Consider the following 16,638-nt stretch of genomic DNA (forward strand, 5'->3'; position numbering starts at 1 on the left):
TACCATACTGTCTTGATGATGACAGCTTTGTAATAGAGCTGGAAGTCCGGAATTGTGATGCCGCCAGCTTTGCTTTTCTTTTTCAACATTCCTCTGGCTATGCGGGGTCTTTTCTGGTTCCATACAAATTTTAGGATTATTTGTTCCATTTCTTTGAAAAAAGTTGATGGTATTTTGGTAAGGATTGTATTAAATGTGTAGATTGCTCTAGGTAGCATAGACACTTTAACAATATTTGTTCTTCCAATCCATGAGCATGGAACGTTTTTCCATTTCTTTGTGTCTTCCTCAATTTCTTTCATGAGTATTTTATAGTTTTCTGAGTACAGATCCTTTGCCTCTTTGGTTAGATTTATTCCTAGGTATCTTATGGTTTTGGGTGCAATTGTAAATGGGATCGACTTCTTAATTTCTCTTTCTTCCGTCTTGTTGGTGGTGTATAGAAATGCAACTGATTTCTGTGCATTGATTTTATATCCTGCCACTTTACTGAATTCCTGTATGAGTTCTAGTGTATGTGTGAAGTTTTATCACAGCTCTCTCTTCTATTCCATTGATCTGTATGTCTGTCTTTACACTAGTACCATATTGTTTTGCTTACTGTAGCTAGATTTGCAAGTTTGGAAATCAGGAAGGGTGAGTCCTCCAATTTTGGTTCTTTTGCAAGATTGCTTTGGCTATTTGGGGTCCATTGAGATTTCATATGAATTTTAGGAAGGGTTTTCCTATTTATGCAAAAAAAGTCATTGGGGGGCAACCCTCCGGGTCCCCTCCCTCCTCGGGAGCTTTGTACTATCACTTTGCTAATGCTCAATAAACCTTGCTTTGCTGCCCACCACTCTGTCTGGTCTACCTCTTCATTCTTCAAAGCAGCGTGACCAAGAACCGCAGGTACCGACAGAGGAAAAAATCTTACAACAATCCCAGGGTCCTGGAATCAAGTCCTGCCTTGGGCTCCTCGCTCAGCTGGGATCCTGCTTCTCCCTCTGCCTGCTGCTCCCCCTGCTTGGGCTCTCTCACTCTGACAAATAAAATCTTTATTAAAAAAAAAAAAGTCATTGGTGTTTTTTTTTTTTTTTAAAGATTTTTATTTATTTATTTGAGAGAGAGAAGGAGATAGAGAGAGCATGAGAGGGGGGAGGGTCAGAGGGAGAAGCAGACTCCCTGCTGAGCAGGGAGCCCGATGCGGGACTCGATCCCGGGACTCCAGGATCATGACCTGAGCCGAAGGCAGTCGCTTAACCAACTGAGCCACCCAGGCGCCCCGGTGTTCTCTTTTTTAAAGATTTTATTTATTTATTCATGAGAGAGAGAGAGGCAGAGGGAGAAGCAGGCTCCCAAGGAGGAGGGAGCCCAATGCAGGACTCGATTCCAGGACCCTGGGATCATGACCTGAGCCGAAGGCAGACGCTTAACCATCTGAGCCACCTAGGCGTCCAAGTCATTGGGGTTCTGATAAGAGATTACATTGGATCTATAGATTGCTTTAGGTAGTATTGACATGTTAACAATATAAAGACTATCAGTCCTTATATTTTTTAGGTATATTAGTTTTGTTTCACCAATTAAAGGTTTATGAGAGGAAGGACTATATATTACAAGTCTCTGTATCTGCCAAGTTTCTTATACATATATTTGTAAAGTAATCTGCTTTGATTTTCTTCTGGTTACAGTGACAAGCAACTGTCTCTTGCTTCAAAATGTTCAAATAGATTTGTACCTTCCTATTTTATTTGTGCAGGGTAAAATTCTGTGGTGCTAATAAGAACTGTATGAATACAACCATCCTTAACAGGAAAAATTCAGTTTTCACAAATAAAAGATCTACTATTTATTTGCTAAGAATAAAATGTTAGCTGGCTAGTACTGCATGACAGCACACACCTTCTAAGAAAAGGTTTTTATTCATATGTGAAGGCTCCAAACTTGAGGTAGATGAAGGTATATTGATCCTCTAAAAACCAGGCTAGGGGCGCCTGGGTGGCTCAGTCGTTAAGCATCTGCCTTCGGCTCAGGTCATGATCCCAGGGTCCTGGGATCGAGCCCCACATTGGGCTCCCTGCTCAGCGGGAAGCCTGCTTCTCCCTCTCCCACTCCCTCTGCTTGTGTTCCCTCTCTCGCTGTGTCTCTGTCAAATAAATAAAATCTTAAAAAAAAATTAATTAATTAAAATAAAATAAGAACCAGGCTAGACACGTGTATGCATCTGGCCAGTAGTCATTAGAGGCTAAATTACCACAAGTTCATATTCCTCTAAGGCACTAGTGATGCGAGGTATAAAATCTGAAATATACAGAAATGATGTTTGTTCACTTTAAAGAGCTCAAAATATCTTGGTCTTGGGCTTTTATTCCTAACTGTACTTTCATCATGTAAGTCAATTCTAGCTGGAATGGACTATGGCAATCCTAGCCAAGAGGAGGGCAGTATTTCTATTCTAAAATATGGATGACTGGTGCCGGTTTATGTGAGAGGTGGTAGCAGTAGCTGCTTATTAAACGTCAAACTTTATAACAGAAATTGAAGCCTCTTTGGGTGGCAGTTCCTCTCCCAGTAAGTAAAACAAAGAAATAGCTCTTACACGGCTAAAACCTAAATTGGTATTAGAAGTAAGTATTTTATTATATAACAGGAGTTAAAGTGTTCAAAAATCTTAAACAACAAAACCAAAAGCCATTCTGGAAACAATGAGAAAATTTTACAATAAAAGCTTTCACTTTTCAGAAATGTGAACCAGAAACAAATTGTTACATGTGCTGCAAACAGATGGGGCCAGTGTTCTGTCTATTGTGGCAACTGAACAGAGTGTGAGCTACGGAATCACTGCCCTGATGGTGACTGAAGCAGGTGAGGAGAGGCGGGGGCTCTCGAGCAGGATGCTCCAACTCAGGCCAGGAGTCCACCTATGATCCAATTCCCGTCAGTCAGACAAGTCACTCTGATCCAGCACGATTATCCTGTGTGTGTATTTTTTAAAGAACAACAACAACAACAAGGAGTTTTGAGTTGGTGTACACATTTTTGAAAGACACAAACAGCAGTTTCTTTCTATTCAACTGAATTCAAGGGAAAGGGATTTTGATCTTTATATTCAAAGGAGATAATCAACTAGTATATCATGGGAATGCACAATAACTGCAAAGCAACTGAAACCAGCATTCTGTCCTCCATCTGTCTAAAACTGCTCTTGTGCTGAATCTACTGACTACTTCACCAAAGTTGGCATGAATTTCACCTTATATTTTAATTAACTATAAACATTAACAGATAAAAAATTGAGCAACTCTGAATTCATTATCATTTAAAGAAATTTATTAGTAACTTTATAATTCATGTTTATTTAGATGCTGGCGAATGTTTAAAGCCTGTTCCTGTTGTCTAGAGACAGTAAACTTTGACCTATAAGCATATGCCAACTCATTACCTGGATGGTTCAGACCAACCCAGTCGCTTCCAAAAACAGGGTTTTAGTTCCTCTTGATGAAATATAGAAAGAAGAAAACACAACCCGATTACTGTCTGGGTCAAAGGGTGCCAGTATTCAGAAGTCACATTAGTGTTCTCTCTCTAGTTTAGGGTGAACTGTCTTACCAACAAATGGTTGTTTTCTTCTACAGAGAGAATCTTTCTAAAAACACGGTTAATGGGCTTCCCCTCCTAACATTCTGCAGCTCTCTGTCACAGCAATGGACACTAATGATGCTAATTCACGAAGTCCCTGCATTATGTTCTCAGTGAATTCAACACTAGCTAAATGCTCACACACTCTGGACCCTGTGCCGGTCAGAGTCCCAGAGGAATTCAAATGCATGCCCAAGCCCTTTCACGAAGTGACCACTCACACAGGGATAGTCAGAGTTAAGGGAGCAAACAAGGGCTGGCAAGGTGTCCAGTGAGCAGCAGCAGTGGGAAGCCATTATCACTGCTAAGTCTAGAGGGATTGGGGTGGAGGTGGGGCAGAACAGTTACTGGGACCCAGTAATAGCTGGAACTAAGAAGGACAGGCTGCCTCACAGAAGCTGTGCTTCTGGAGGGACAGCACTTCTACGCAGAGACTAGGTGTTGCAGTCGGCAGGCAGGGGAAGTAATACCCCACCTACTCTTCTACCCTCTTCCCACTGACCAACGGGAAGCCTGCTGGCCAGGAAGTCCAGGAGATACAGTCCACAAAGCACAAAACAGGGCAGAGAAAGGAGGAGAATGAGAATGAACCAGGGAAGGTATACAAGGGATACCAGATATTCTGAAAGAGTTAACATTTCTAACTTCCTAAGTAGAAGGAACTTTAAATATAGAGGGGTGTCATTTCTGAATGACGCCTAAAGCTCTGTTGAAATAGTTTTGAAATAAGATTAATTTATCCTTTCACATTACTTGTAGACTCCACTTAAATTCCAGTTTATGATTTCTTATCAGATTCTGCAGCCTCTGTGTGAGCTAAATTTAGAACTCTTTTGAAGACACTAGATAATTAGAAGCAAAACATCTTCCCAGACAGTGTGTAAGATAAGATGATGAAACTGGCCAAAGGCTTGCTTTAGAAATAGAATTGGATGCACAAACAATGAATCATGGAACACTTCATCTAAAACTAATGATATAATGTATGGGGATTAACATAAGAATAAAAAAATATATAAAAATAAAAAAATAAAAAAAAAACAGAAATAGAATTGGATGTTGTTACTGTTTTGTGATGAAGATACAACTGGCAATTAAGAGAAAACATGGGCTGAACTAGAGGAGGAAAGCATAGAAGGATTATGTATAGCATCTGGGAAGTATTTCTAAATAACTTGGATGCTTATCACAGCCCAAGGACTCCAGGCTACATCATAAATAATCATTCATTCATACCTTCTTCAGAAGTTCCTAAAAAACTGTCTGATTTCCTTCTCTCTGATTTGATCCTTTCTTCCTCTTTTGTCTTCTTTTCACCAGCTTCTTGGTCCTTGATATTTGCCTCCCTTCAATGACAATGATTTTGAGCATCAAACCATAAGCACAATGGCCAGGAGAACAGGACTGCTCCAAAGGAATCATAATAGGTGGCCCTAGTGGCCAGGCATTAGCTTGTGCGCTATAATGTATATTAACTCATTTAATTCTTATTACAACTCTATGAGGTAGTCACCACTACCATGAAGCACAGAGAAGTTTAGTTACAGGCCTTGTAAGTCCTGGAACTGGGATCTGACCCAAGCAGTCTGTCTCAGACTCTGCTCTCAACCTCGAGGCTATATAATCCACCTCTACCCAAACCCCACAAAGCATTTCACTTATGTTCTAATTGGTGTCCTTTTTATAACTACCATTTATTTTATTACCTTACTTCATTTCCTGAAACTCTCTCTGAAGTATCTCTGATTGAAGTGTCTAATGATTTAAGGCCATGTTTGCCAAACTAGTAAGCAGAAAGCATCTCCCCCACTCAATGGTAAGCTCCTGAAGGGCAGAGACATCCTATCCCTCTGCTTCTCCAGCACAGCGCTTGGCTCACTGTCAGTGCTCAACAGATGCTGGTTCAACCAATCTGACACTGTTTAGGGATTTTCTTCTGTTTTCATTTGCTAAATATTCAAAACAAAATATGTAAAATGAGAGAGAAAATAAAGCCAGCTAGAGCAAAAAGGATTTTTTCCCTCCTAACCTCTCATCACTGATAGAATCATAGGCTCTAGAATGGGAGGAAGCCTTGAGGGTCTCTCCCACCTCCATCCAGATGACCGGGCCCAGCGTTGTCTAGCCTGTGCTTGAGTGGGAGGAGCTGGTGGTCAAGGGAGTGTAAAGGCAGTTGTTCTCTCTATCAGATGGCTATGGCTCTTAGAAAGAGTGTGCTTTGCTGCATAAAAATACCTAACTCTGCAGTTTCTAGTCACTAGTTCTGTCCTTTGGGGGAGAAGAGAATAAGCAGACTCTCTTCACTTCACAGTATCTCAGGTATTTGAGGGCAGCTATCAAATCCTCAACCCCATCCGTGCTTCTCAGGCTGAGCCTCCCCAGATCCTTCAGCTGTTCTCACAGGACATGGTTTCCAGACGTCTGACTGTTCTAGGGCCACCCTCTTCTGTTTGTCAACATCGCTTTTAAACTATGGCACCCAGGAAGACGCTCCACACTGTGTCCCAGGAGTCTCCTCTCTAGCGTGAGACATTGCCTTGCCCTGGACAGTACATCTCTGTCTGTTCAGCATTAATGCTGCATTGACCTTTTTAGCAACTGCATCAAACGGAGATCTCATGGAGTCACTATTTATGCCCTCTTCAAGAAAAATTTCTTGGGGCGCCTGGGTGGCTCAGTTGGTTAAGCGACTGCCTTCGGCTCAGGTCATGATCCTGGAGTTCCGGGATCGAGTCCCACATCGGGCTCCCTGCTCGGCGGGGAGTCTGCTTCTCCCTCTGACCCTCCTCCCTCTCATGCTCTCTGTCTCTCATTCTCTCTCTCGCAAATAAATAAAATCTTTAAAAAAAAAGAAAAAGAAAAATTTCTTGAATTCTTACCATGTCTCAAAATGCATGCTAAATGCTGAGCATATAAAAATAAGACACACTTCCTCCCTTCAATGAAACTGCAGTGAGGAGGAGCTTCCAGTCAAAAATTCTCCATTAGGTCAGATACCTCACATTCTGTACATCTCAATGCTCACTTTCATCTTTTAGAGGAATCTAAGATTTCCACCTGTCAAGACTATTTTGAATCCACAGTCTATCACCTATCACATTAGCATTCATTCTTATATTTGTGTTATCTAAAAATTTGATAAGCATGCCTTTTCTGATTTAATTCAAATGGCTGATGAAAATGTTGAAGGTGACAGGGCCAAGGTACAGCAATCTTAGAGGCCTCTCTGTATACTGATATCAATCTGGTAATCAGTATCTTGAGCGCTGTGGGTGGTTGGAGGAAGAGGGGCAGACAGGAGTCAAGGCTGGCTTAACAAGAGCAATGTAATGACATCACCAGACACTCATTCTTCAAGGAGTCAAGGTATTAAAAAAAAAAAAAAAAAAAAAACCTAAAATCTAGACCTCCTTCCTGAAAAAGAAGAAAATGATCCCCTGATGGGAGAACAATAACCTTGTAGAACCTTCAGGGAGATCTTGTAGCTCCATGCTGTCCTCAGGGGGCTGTAGCCATCTTTCTAGGTCCTCATCGAGAGTAGAGTGAGCTCTGTCCAAGGGTAAGTGAAGAGAATTGAGACAATTCTTGTCCCATGACAAGGAGGCACAGTGTTTTAGGGTGGGGAAGGCCCTTTAAACCCATGCTTTCACTGTACACATGAGAAAATGAGAGCTCGGTGAGACTACCTACAGCAGCAGAGGTCACTGAGATCCGATTTAAATGCAGACCAAAACCCTTCTTTAGCCCCTTGACCAAAAGCCTCAGCACCCATAGTTACCTCCCAAAGTCCAATGTTAGACTCAGTCTCAATTCTACGTCATTAAGTCAATTTCTACCTGAGGCTAGAACTGTACACTCATTACTACTTTTTTTGGATGAAGAACTGCCTCTGAGGCTAAAGGATGCAGAGATTGTTTCTGGAAGGCCTGAGAAGTCCCACCGTGGGCACCTATCTGTGTCCAGCACAGCCAGCCCTTCTGGAAAACAGTTATAGTAGCCAACTTCTGATCACAAACAAAGCACTTTATACAACCAAATTTAACTTGGCTTTTTGAGCTAATCTTCTTTTGCTTGAATAATGATGTACATTTTTACTGAAGGTGTTTTGGGGAGTTGGAAGGGCTGGATTTATACATTACAGAAAAAAGATTTCTTTTTTTAATTATTTACTATTTTTTAAAGATTTTATTTATTTGTCAGAGAAAGAGGGAGTGAGTGCACACAAGCAGGGGGAGCAGCAGACAAAAGAAGCAGGCTCCCCGCTCAGTAAGGAGCTCCGTGGGATTCAATCCCAGGACCCTGGGATCATGACCTGAGCTGAAGGCAGATGTTTAATTGTCTGAGCCACCCAGGCATCCCTAGAAAAAAAAGATGTCTAAAACTTTTAAAAAATATTTATTTTCTTCCCCCTTTGCCTCTTTGTCTTTTCTGTCTCCCCAGGACCTTCCTTGCTGGTCCCAGGGCTCCAGTCTCCTCCTCCACTTCCCAGACCTTCCCTTCCAGGTCTTTCTTCTCCTTCCTCATACAGAATAATTTAGCCCTTGAAGAGTGTGACAGAAACTGGATTCACTACCTAAAAGTTATTCATAGCACTCTTCTTCCTTGCCTTCTTCTATAGCAGCTAAAAAACTAAAAACTCAATTTATAGTCTCCCTTGCAACTGAGGGTGGTCATGCATCACATTTGGCCAGTGAGATATAAGTAGGGCCTTATATCTCCTGCTGGGGAGGGCTTCTGGGAAAGTGCTTTCCAGATAAAAAGGGGCAGAGTCAGAATATTCCTTTGCCCCACCCTTTTATCTCTGCCTGGTGTGTGGACAGCAGCCATCTTGCAACCAGGAGGTGACAAGTCTGAAAATAAAGGTCAACATGCTAAGGTGGCAAAGCAGGAATATCCAAAGAGCCTAAGTCCCTGATCACATCACCAAGCTGCTACACCAGGCCTGCCCTGCCAGCCAGTGGGACTGCCTCTTGTGTGAGACAAACTCATCTAAGCACAATGGTGGGGTTCTCTATCATTTGCAGTTGAAAGAATTCTGCAGGCTACCCTAAGGATCCACAGGACCAGGATTAAAATAACACGAATGGGGCGCCTGCGTGGCTCAGATGGTTAAGCGTCTGCCTTCGGCTCAGGTCATGATCCCGGGGTCCTGGGATCAGGTCCCGCATCGGGCTCTCTGCTCCTTGGGAGCCTGCTTCTCCCTCTGCCTCTCTCTCTCTCTCTCTCTCTGTCTCTCATGAATAAATAAATAAAATCTTTAAAAAAAATAAAAAATAAAAAAAAATAACACGAATGGTACAAGGATAGATTCAGATCCTCTTTTTCTTCAAAATTTAGACACTTTGCTCATCGTGGATTTTTTGGCATCAATTTTCATTTTTAAAAATGCCGCATTAAAATAATTTATCTTGACTCCTGCGTTTTTTGGTGTCTCCTTCAATTTTGTGCCTAAGGAGTGTGTCTCACTCACCTCATGCCAGTCCTGGCCCCAAATGACAGTTAGGACAAGGCAAAACAAGTCAGAAGGCACAAGAGGTGAGCTGAAGTGGTTTACCTTACAGCACGGGTCAAAGGAGAGCTCTGAATCAGGAATGGAATGGGGTTTCTTGAGGCAAACTTGTATCTTTATTTTTTATTTATTTATTTTTAAAAAAATCTTTTATTTATTTATTTGACAGAGAGAGAGATAGAGAGAGCAGGAACACAAGCAGGGGGAGTGGGAGAGGGAGAAGCAGGCTTCCCGCTGAGCAGGGAGCCCAATGTGGGGCTCGATCCCAGGACCCCGGGATCATGACCCAAGCTGAAGGCAGACGCTTAATGACTGAGCCACCCAGGTGCCCCACAACCTTGTGTTTTTAGACTCAACTGTCTGGATGATTGTCCCCATTTTCTCTTATTTGGCTACAAATACCTAAAAATTCTCTTCTAAGGCCTTTAATTGAAACATTTTTTTTTTTTAAAAAGCTGAAACCTATGTTTGCCTCACAAAATGAAGTAAAAACAAAAACAAAAAAAACAACCTGACAAGAAAAAAATCCTATTAAAAAATGGGCAAAGAACTTGAATATTTATTTCTGCAGAGAAAATATACAAATGGCCATGGACCATATGAAAAGGTATTCAACATCACTCATCACTGGGGAAATGCAAATCAAAACCACAATGAGATATCACCTCATACTCATTCCATTAGAGTGGCTACTATCAAAAAATCCAGAAAATAACAAGTATTGGCAAGGAGGTGAAGAAATTGGAGCCCTTGTGCACTGTTGGTAGGAATGTAAAATGGTGCAGCTGCTGTGGAAAACAGTATGGTATTTCCTCAAAAAATTAAAAATAGATTTACCATGTGATCCAGCAATACCACTTCAGGGTACATATCCAAAATAATTGAAAGCAGGATGTTTAGAAGAGATATTTGTACACCGTGTTCATAGCAGCATTATTCACAGTAGGCAAAAGATGGAAGTCACCCAGTGTCTACCAGTACATGAATGGATAAACAAAATATAACACATAGACACACAAACACACACACACATACACAGGAATTCAGCCATAAAAAAGAAGGAAATTCTGGGGCGCCTGGGTGGCTCAGTTGGTTAAGCGTCTGCCTTCAGCTCAGGTCATGATCCTGACTCACAGGATCAAGCCCTCTGCTCAGCGGAGAGCCTGTTCTCCCTCTCCCTCTGCCGCTCCCACTGCTCATGCTCTCTCTCTCTCAAATAAATAAAATCTTTAAAAAAAAAAGGAAATTCTGACTATGTTGCATGGATGAACCTTGAGGATATTATGCTAAGTGAAATAAACCAGTTACAAAATGACAAATACTGTATGACTTCACTTATATGAGGTATCAAGAGGAGTCAAATTCATAGAAACAGAAAGTAGAATGGCAGTTGCTAGGAACTGAGAAAGGGCGAATGGGCAGTTGGTTTTTGAGTATAAGAGTTTCAGTTTTGAAAGAAGAAGATAGCAGGAGGGGAAGAATGAAGGGGGGGAATCGGAGGGGGAGACGAACCATGAGAGACTATGGACTCTGAAAAACAAACTGAGGGTTCTAGAGGGGCGGGGGGGGGGGGAGGATGGGTTAGCCTGGTGGTGGGTATTAAAGAGGGCACGTTCTGCATGGAGCACTGGGTGTTATATGCAAACAATGAATCATGGAACACTACATCAAAAACTAATGATGTAATGTATGGTGATTAACATAACATAAAAGAGTCTCAGTTTTGTAAGATGAGTAAGTTTAAGAGACTGGCTGCACAACAATGTGAATATACTTAACACTACTGAACTGTACCCTAGAAAATTTTATGTTGTTTATCTTATCACAACTACAATAAAAAACAAAAAACTTTTAGGAATAGGGGCTATTTAGGATAGTATGAAGAAAGACCCTTTTCTTCCCATCTTATTTGTCAAATATCAGAAGAAAAACTAATACAAACTAATACCATATATTAAATCCTTTCAGAAGTCCAGCTTTTTCTGTTACCTCTCTGTGTCCTCTTCTAGATCCTGAGTTTCTTTGGTCCAAAGCACACTGCTATGTTCTTTTTCACAGTTAGTTGCTTGTTCTTCTAAATGCCTTTGATCTAAAAACAGTTGAAAGACTTAACTTTATTAGAACATCAAAAAACAATTGAGAAAGGCTGCCTTAAAATGGAGTGCAAAAAATTAAGGTTTATCAGTGGTCCCTGAAGCATGCACTGCACGACTTCTTCCCAGGAGAGCCAGGGACCAGGTGGCAGTCTGCAGGGTGCCTGCATCCACAGCAGCTGCTTCTGGGGTCTTGGGAGCTCTCTGGTGCCAGGTGAAGCGACAAGAAACCTTACCTGTGCCAAGACTCAAGAGAGACAGAGGAAACAGAGGAAAGAAAGGACACATAAAAGAGGAGGCAGGAGACCCTGGAAACAAATTGCTCAGATTTACTTTGGGGGACTACGCTGTTCTCACTTGTTAGATGTTTCTAGGTTGAAGCCTCAAAGGAAGGAATTTGGGTGGGGAAGGGTAGTACCCTTTAATGTATGCCAGGCATTTCATAATGCTATCTCATTTCATCCTGCCAGCAGTCCTATGAAGGGAAGGTTTGTTCAGTATCTTACAATGTAGCAGGCACTGTGCTTAGAGCTATTGCATACATCAGGAGGTAGGAATTATCATCCCCATTTTACAGATGAGGATGACTGAGGCTCAGAGACATTAAATAGTTTGCAGTACAAAAGTGGCAACTGAGGTGGAATTGTGCCTGATTTAAAGGTCCACAGTCCCCCAAATGTACCAATGTGCTGCCAAGGACAGTGTTACAGCAAGGACCTGATGAAAAAAATCTGGGTAGTTGGCTTACCATTTGCAGTGATGCCCAGATGACTTGCTGTGTTCTCCCCCAACACTGTGGATGAGGCCTGCTCCTGCTTCAAGTGCTCTGTCACAATCATACAGAAGCAGAAGGCAAGTTATTTCTTCCTTTACACGTCATACCATTCTCTAGGGCAGTGGTTCTCAAAGGGTTGCCCTATACTCTGACTTAGATATGCAAATTCTCAGGCCTCATCTCAGACCTACTGAGTCAGAAACTCTGGGGGTGGGGCCAAGCAATCATATTTTACAAGGCCTCCAGGTGACTCTGACAGCTGATAAAGTTTGAGAACCACTGGTCTAGGGCATTCAATCCCCTCCAACACTAAAAATAAAAACAAAAATGGTAACGATGATAGGTCACATTTGCAGAGCTCTATGTGGCAGGTACTGTTTTTAACTTACACACATTCATTCAAGATTAATGTTTGCAGTCTTCACAACAATCCTACAAGACTGATCATGTGATTTCCATTCCTGTTTAGCAGATGAGGAAATGAAGGTAAAGAAAGGTTGAGGACCTTGCCTGGAATCACACAGAGTAAGATGCAGAGCTGGGATTTGAACCTAGATGGTCCAGCTCTAAGATCTACGCTCTTAACCTCTATTTTATCCTCTCTCAAAAAGTTTGGAACAACATCAAAGCAACCTCCAGTTTTCCTCATCCCTGTGGCCTATGTTTCATATTTTTTACCTAGTTTATGAAAAGACAGAAGGCAAAGAATATCTATAATTTCCAGTTCCTAAAGAATTGACCACAAGACCAAGACAAGCATCTGCTAAACCCCGCATCCTGCTTTGCATTTGTTAGCTGCACAGTATGCTTCAAGTGCTCCCCGCAGAGCAGGGAGATAGCTGGGAGGCAGAACACAGAGGGACCATGGGTTCCCTGATGCAGCCCTGTTGTGTGCAGGCACAGGGCTCTCTCTTCCTGCAGGTCAGGAAGCTTCCTGGCAGCTCCTGGGCATCAGGCCCCATTTGATCATTTCAAATAATTTGAAATAAAAAATCCATTTTTATCCTTGTTAAAAGTAGTCCCTTGTTGATCTTAAAGGATCATCTATATCCTAGGGTTCTAGAGGATCCTCCCCTTTAGGCCTTTGTCAGAAGCCTAGAGCTTTGGATGTGGGTCCTCCAAAAGAACAGATGTCAACACCAGGTCACTCCCCAAAGCTCTCCTGAGGTGGAACAAGAGAATGATAATATACAATAATTGCGTGGGAGTGCCCATTATTAGGAGAAACTACCCAAGTGCCCTCTCGCTTTGTCTTTCTGGGAAATTACTGACCCATGTCAAAGTACAGACATCACCTAGAAACCTGGTCCAGATAATTCCCATAAGTAAAATGAGGGTTTCTTCAGAGTGTACTGGGGTACAGCTGTGCCACGAGGCTGGAGCCCAGGAGGAAGCCTGCTAACAGTTGCTGAAATGGGGGAGTCCATATGGTGACTGAAAGAGAAGACAGCAGGATCCAGAGGGAAAGTATTGCTAAGGTCAAACTACAAAGGAACCTACAAATACTACCTTAAGTCATGACCAAGGAACAAATGACACTGAGAATTTACCTGAGCTGGACATGTGTAGGTGACCTTTACTCTTATAAGCAGCAGTTCTATTGCTATACTATGAAGAGCAACTAGAGAGGAGGATTTGCAAAGACTCCCTGGGGATTTCTAGAGAAGGAGAGCCAGTGTGGGGATGGGAGCCCTAAGAGCTTAACCTAACATCCCTATGACCCTGTGGCAATGCGGGAGAGGTGTGATGAGGTAAGAAGGGCCCGTGAGTACGGAAAAAGAAACTAAGGAAGGTTCTGGCAGCTCTGACTGGTTCCACCCTAGTTCTTCAGACCCACAGTCAGGGGCTTGGGGTTGCGATAGCTGTCATTGAGTCAGACCACATAGGTCCTCATTTACCTCTCTCTTTCTGATGAAACACAAAACCTCAGAGACCCTGAAAACCAGCTGGTGCATCTCAGGAAATTCTCTACAGGCCCCATACCAAGAACTGGGCCATCAGAGGTCTGACAAGATGTGTCCTCTCAGGGTAAGGGGCTGGTCAGCCAGGCTGTCAAGAAGAGAACAGTCGGGTCTTTCCTGGGTAAGGAAACCACCTGTCCCAATGTTTCCATTTATTCAGCATCGGCTCAGCTGGGCAGGGCCAGCTGATCCAGCTACAACTAAATTGAGCTGGTATAACTGGGTCTCTGCCTGAAATGGAAAATTCTGGTTTCATTAGGTCTTATGCCACTGACATCTCTGCCCCTGGGAAAGTGATTCATCCATGCTGCCAATACCTTTAATACCTCCTGCTAATGGCAAAACTGAAAGTACAGGATGTCTTGGCCTCAGTAGCCAGACATCAGGCCCCCAAGTTATGGCTGGTTTCGTTCAAAAAGGAAGTAAAAAAATCCCTTTAGTAAAAGAATTTCATCATAATAAACCACTCAAATGTTATTTCTCTTAGAATCATGACCATAGGCCCTTTAAGTAACAAAGCGACAAAAGACACAGGCTAATTATCCTGGCCAGGTTTCAAGAGTAGTGTGAGGCCCATTTTATTGGAAAACTGCTCCTTCCTGAATTGTGTACATTCGATCGGACCTTCTGAGGGTCTTTTGTACTAGTGCTTACACTTGAGACAAAGAACCACACTGTGGTCACGGAGCACATTCGGTATTAAACATCCCTTACCAATTTCGTCAAGCAGCTCCTGAGATGGTGGTGGTAGCTCATCAATGTGACGCTGTGAAATGGCTTCTACTAGTGCTTAAAAAAGATAAAGGGGGAAATGACTTAACACCTTCCTGGCCCTGAACTGGATTTTCACGGCTTCCACGTGGACTTGACCTAGGACTTCTCAACAGTAAAACAAACTAAGGCAGGGAGACAGCATTTCACATCAGCAGTCCTAGCTGAGACCTCCTAACATGTGAATGGGTTTACTCCCCCTTTTATTACAAACCCTTTCCTACTTTGCCCCTTACCCAGTACTGATTGATCTGTGTCCTTTCCTCCCCAAGGATATTAAGGGTAGGTGAGGTACAAATTCTTACTAAGCGGCTGCAGGCTCCTGGAGGGATACAGAGGCTCTGGACCACTCAAAATGAACAAAACATATAAAGTGGGAGGTCTTTCTCTATAGATTATCAGGCCAGGGGATGCAGAAGCAACCATTCTTTGGGCCTTTCCTTAACTGCTCAGTTATAACACTAACCCAAACCCCTCAGCATAATTCACAAAATTGTACCAAAACATAAGACACTGAAATTAATATACCAAAGGCAATACACCTCAAGAGCTTTTAACATTCTCATACCTTTTTATTTGAAAACCATCTCCTAAGAATCTATCCTAAGAAAGGGATCAGAGGTACAGACAAAGATTTTTGTACAAAGAGCAAAAATTAGAAAACAATATAAATCTTCAACATTAGGGCATGATTAAGCAACATATGTAGAATGGACTATTATGAAGCCATTACATATATTTACAAATAACTTCCACTGACTAAGGGGAAATCCTCAAAATACAGCATCAGAGAAAAAAAAGGCCAGAGCTGACACACAATTATGATCTCAACTATGCTAAAAATATATACATTTTTGCATACTGAAATATGAAAGAGAGGGGTGCCTGGCTGGCTCAGTCAGTACAGCATGCAACCCTTCATCTCAGGGACATGAGTTTGAGCCCCACGTTGGGCAGAGAGTTTACTTAAAAAAAAAAAAAAAGATACATGCCAAAATAGTACAAGAAGTTAAAAAATGGTGGTAGAATTAAGTGGTAGTGTTTTTTAAAAGCTCTTTTTAATTCTCTAAGTTTAATAAGTATACTTTACTTTTATAATCAGAGGGAAAATAGCATTTCTTTTGGTTTTTTTTTTAAGATTTTATTTATTTATTTGACAGAGAGAGAGACAGCGAGAAAGGGAACACAAGCATGGGGAGTGGGAGAGGGAGAAGCAGGCTTCCTGCAGAGCAGGGAGCCCGATGTGGGGCTCGATCCCAGGACCCTGGGATCATGACCTGAGCCAAAGGCAGACGCTTAACGACTGAGCCACCCAGGTGCCCGAAAATAGCATTTCTGTTGGAATCTAATGTAGCATCAAAGATGAGAAGAAGGCTCCCTTAAACTGGCTTACTATTGTTTTGTATTTTGGTTCTATTTTGATATTAAAAACACAGGATACCTTTTGGCAGGCTCCTTCTCTGGGTGGCATGGGATGATGATGTGTCAGGTGACTTAGCAATGCTGGAGGAACCGGCCCCAGTAAATGCAGACAATCTTTTCTATAAGTAAGACATAAACATGGTAACTGATTGAGCTCAAAAGACCCATATGCAGTTCAACCATTTCCAAGAGTAAGCCTGTGTTTCACTGATGGAAGAAGCCACTTGTTTTGTTGATTGAGTCAAACTCATTCCTCCTCTGCAAACCCTTCTCACTCCTCTTTGCCTCCGCAGTGCCCAGTACCTACCTCTGTGTTGGATCCCACCAGCCTTTCTCACTAGATGGGGAACTCCTCCGGGGCAGGGACTAGGTCTATCTTATTTATATTTGGATGCCTAGAAGAGGGCCTGGCAGGCTACCTGGCACTTAGAACACACCCAATTAACAGACGGTTGAATGAAGCATAAAGTTCTTTATCTCCCTACT

At 42.3% G+C, this 16,638-nt stretch overlaps 1 protein-coding gene across 7 annotated transcripts in view; it reads right to left on the bottom strand.

Annotated features, from left to right (window-relative positions):
- Positions 1-2,597: 2,597 nt before the first annotated feature.
- TEX14 (testis expressed 14, intercellular bridge forming factor) overlaps positions 2,598-16,638 on the bottom strand; it is an 84,115-nt gene continuing 70,074 nt past the window's right edge. For 2 of the 7 annotated variants that reach the window (XM_081805291.1, XM_081805297.1), the window contains 8 exons: positions 16,172-16,271; positions 14,674-14,748; positions 11,972-12,049; positions 11,120-11,219; positions 7,078-7,170; positions 4,858-4,967; positions 3,425-3,476; positions 2,598-2,957 (listed from right to left, as the gene is read on the bottom strand). In XM_081805291.1, coding sequence (XP_081661417.1) covers positions 2,921-2,957; positions 3,425-3,476; positions 4,858-4,967; positions 7,078-7,170; positions 11,120-11,219; positions 11,972-12,049; positions 14,674-14,748; positions 16,172-16,271 — 645 coding nt within the window. In that variant the 3' untranslated portion in view covers positions 2,598-2,920. The remainder of the gene's footprint in view (positions 2,958-3,424; positions 3,477-4,857; positions 4,968-7,077; positions 7,171-11,119; positions 11,220-11,971; positions 12,050-14,673; positions 14,749-16,171; positions 16,272-16,638) is intronic. The other 5 variants (XM_081805294.1, XM_081805293.1, XM_081805292.1 and 2 more) reach the window with 5 other exon arrangements.

This window comes from Leptonychotes weddellii, chromosome 15 (assembly GCF_054177405.1).
Source record: "Leptonychotes weddellii isolate Sample4059 chromosome 15, ASM5417740v2, whole genome shotgun sequence".
In the NCBI taxonomy this organism is placed as follows: domain Eukaryota; kingdom Metazoa; phylum Chordata; class Mammalia; order Carnivora; family Phocidae; genus Leptonychotes; species Leptonychotes weddellii.